Source organism: Chrysochloris asiatica, unplaced genomic scaffold (genome assembly GCF_000296735.1).
Source record: "Chrysochloris asiatica unplaced genomic scaffold, ChrAsi1.0 scaffold00279, whole genome shotgun sequence".
NCBI lineage: Eukaryota > Metazoa > Chordata > Mammalia > Afrosoricida > Chrysochloridae > Chrysochloris > Chrysochloris asiatica.
In genome coordinates, this window is record NW_006408797.1 from 2,191,312 (window position 1) to 2,192,755 (window position 1,444).

The following is a 1,444-nucleotide window of genomic DNA, read 5'->3' on the forward strand; positions in this document are numbered from 1 at the left end:
CCTGCCAGTCAAGGACCTCATGTCATGGGTGGCATGGGATGAAACTGTAACACTCTCAACCTTAGTTGGAATTCCTGTAGGTGTTGTCTGTTCTGGCCACCCAATCTGGAAGTAGTTTGTGCAAAATCCTAATCAGCTGGGGATCAGGGTATTTCTGCTTCAGAAGGCATCCTGCAGGGCCTCTTACTTTCAGATACCTTCTGAACAGGCCACACTTGATAGCAAGTGTGGTGGTTGGTGCTGCTAGTTTTCCACTCCCTTTGATGTGACTATGACCACCCAGAGAGCGGGAGCTTTCCTGGGCGTGTACGAAGTAGGGACTGGCCACACTTCTGGTCACCAGCATAATGAGACATGTGTCTCTCTGCCAATAAGTGGTATGCCTTTGCATAACCTACCACCCTCTTACCTTCAAAATTGCCCACACAAGATGGTCATGCTGCACCTGGCTAACCAGCACAGATCACCAGTTTCATTTTCCCTCCATTTCCCTCACTTATATGTTCAGTTGCTTTTCCTAGTGAGGGCTAGTCCAGGGCTGCCCAATGCCACCTCTGAAGATTTGGAATAGGGCCTGACTGAATGGGGTCAATGCGAATAGCTTACCCTTTCTTTAATGGGGATCACAACTGTGACACTCACCCTGTGCAACTCTTACTGCCAGGAAAGTAGGAGCTTCTCTGGGGCTGCTAGCCTCACCTCTGGTCACCAGGGTGAGCAATAAAAAAATTGCACTTTTATCTCCATGAACCACTGGTATGTTTTTGCAATGCCAATTATGTCTTATGGTTGTCTTCTTCTTTTTTTTTTTTTTTGTCTCTGAAGCTGCTCACATAAGCTTAAGATGGACATGCTGCTTCTTCTTGGTCACCACAGGTCTCCTTTTTTGCCACATCTGTTCAGCTTTCTCTCCTAGTAAGCATTCAGTTCACTTCACTAACCCTTCATCTGAAGCTCAGGATTCCAGGATTGACATCTGCAAATGTTTCATTTGGCTTTCCATATATTTGCTGTAAAGGATCCATGCTGCCTTTCTGCCTAGTCTACCATCTTGCTGCCTCTCCTCTGCTTCCAGAAAGATTTGTAGTCTGGGAAACATTGAGGAGTAATTCTATTCTGTCCTACAGGTCTGTTATAAGGTCACTAGGAGTTGAAAATAACTTGATGGTAGAGGATTTGATATTAAGTTTTGGTTTACTTATACTCAAAATTTAGTTTGTCCAAATGGAGCAAACTTGTGTGACATTGCAGGATAAGCATTGGATTGCTAACCACAAGGTTGGTAGTCTCCAGAAACCATATACAGAGTGATTATGAATCAGAGCCACTTGACGGCACTTAACAACATCAAATAGAAAAATATGTATATATCCTGCTTAATCTGAACTTTCCTACCATGTTTATATACGCAACAGTTAAAATATGAGGGATGAGTGTTACTAAT

At 43.6% G+C, this 1,444-nt stretch overlaps 1 protein-coding gene across 1 annotated transcript in view; it reads left to right on the forward strand.

Moving 5' to 3' along the window:
• Positions 1-591: 591 nt before the first annotated feature.
• The window catches only part of LOC102834777 (butyrophilin subfamily 1 member A1-like), a 9,903-nt gene continuing 9,050 nt past the window's right edge, over positions 592-1,444 (forward strand). The window contains exon 1 of the mRNA XM_006874470.1: positions 592-668. Within this exon, the coding sequence (XP_006874532.1) occupies positions 592-668 (77 nt within the window). The remainder of the gene's footprint in view (positions 669-1,444) is intronic.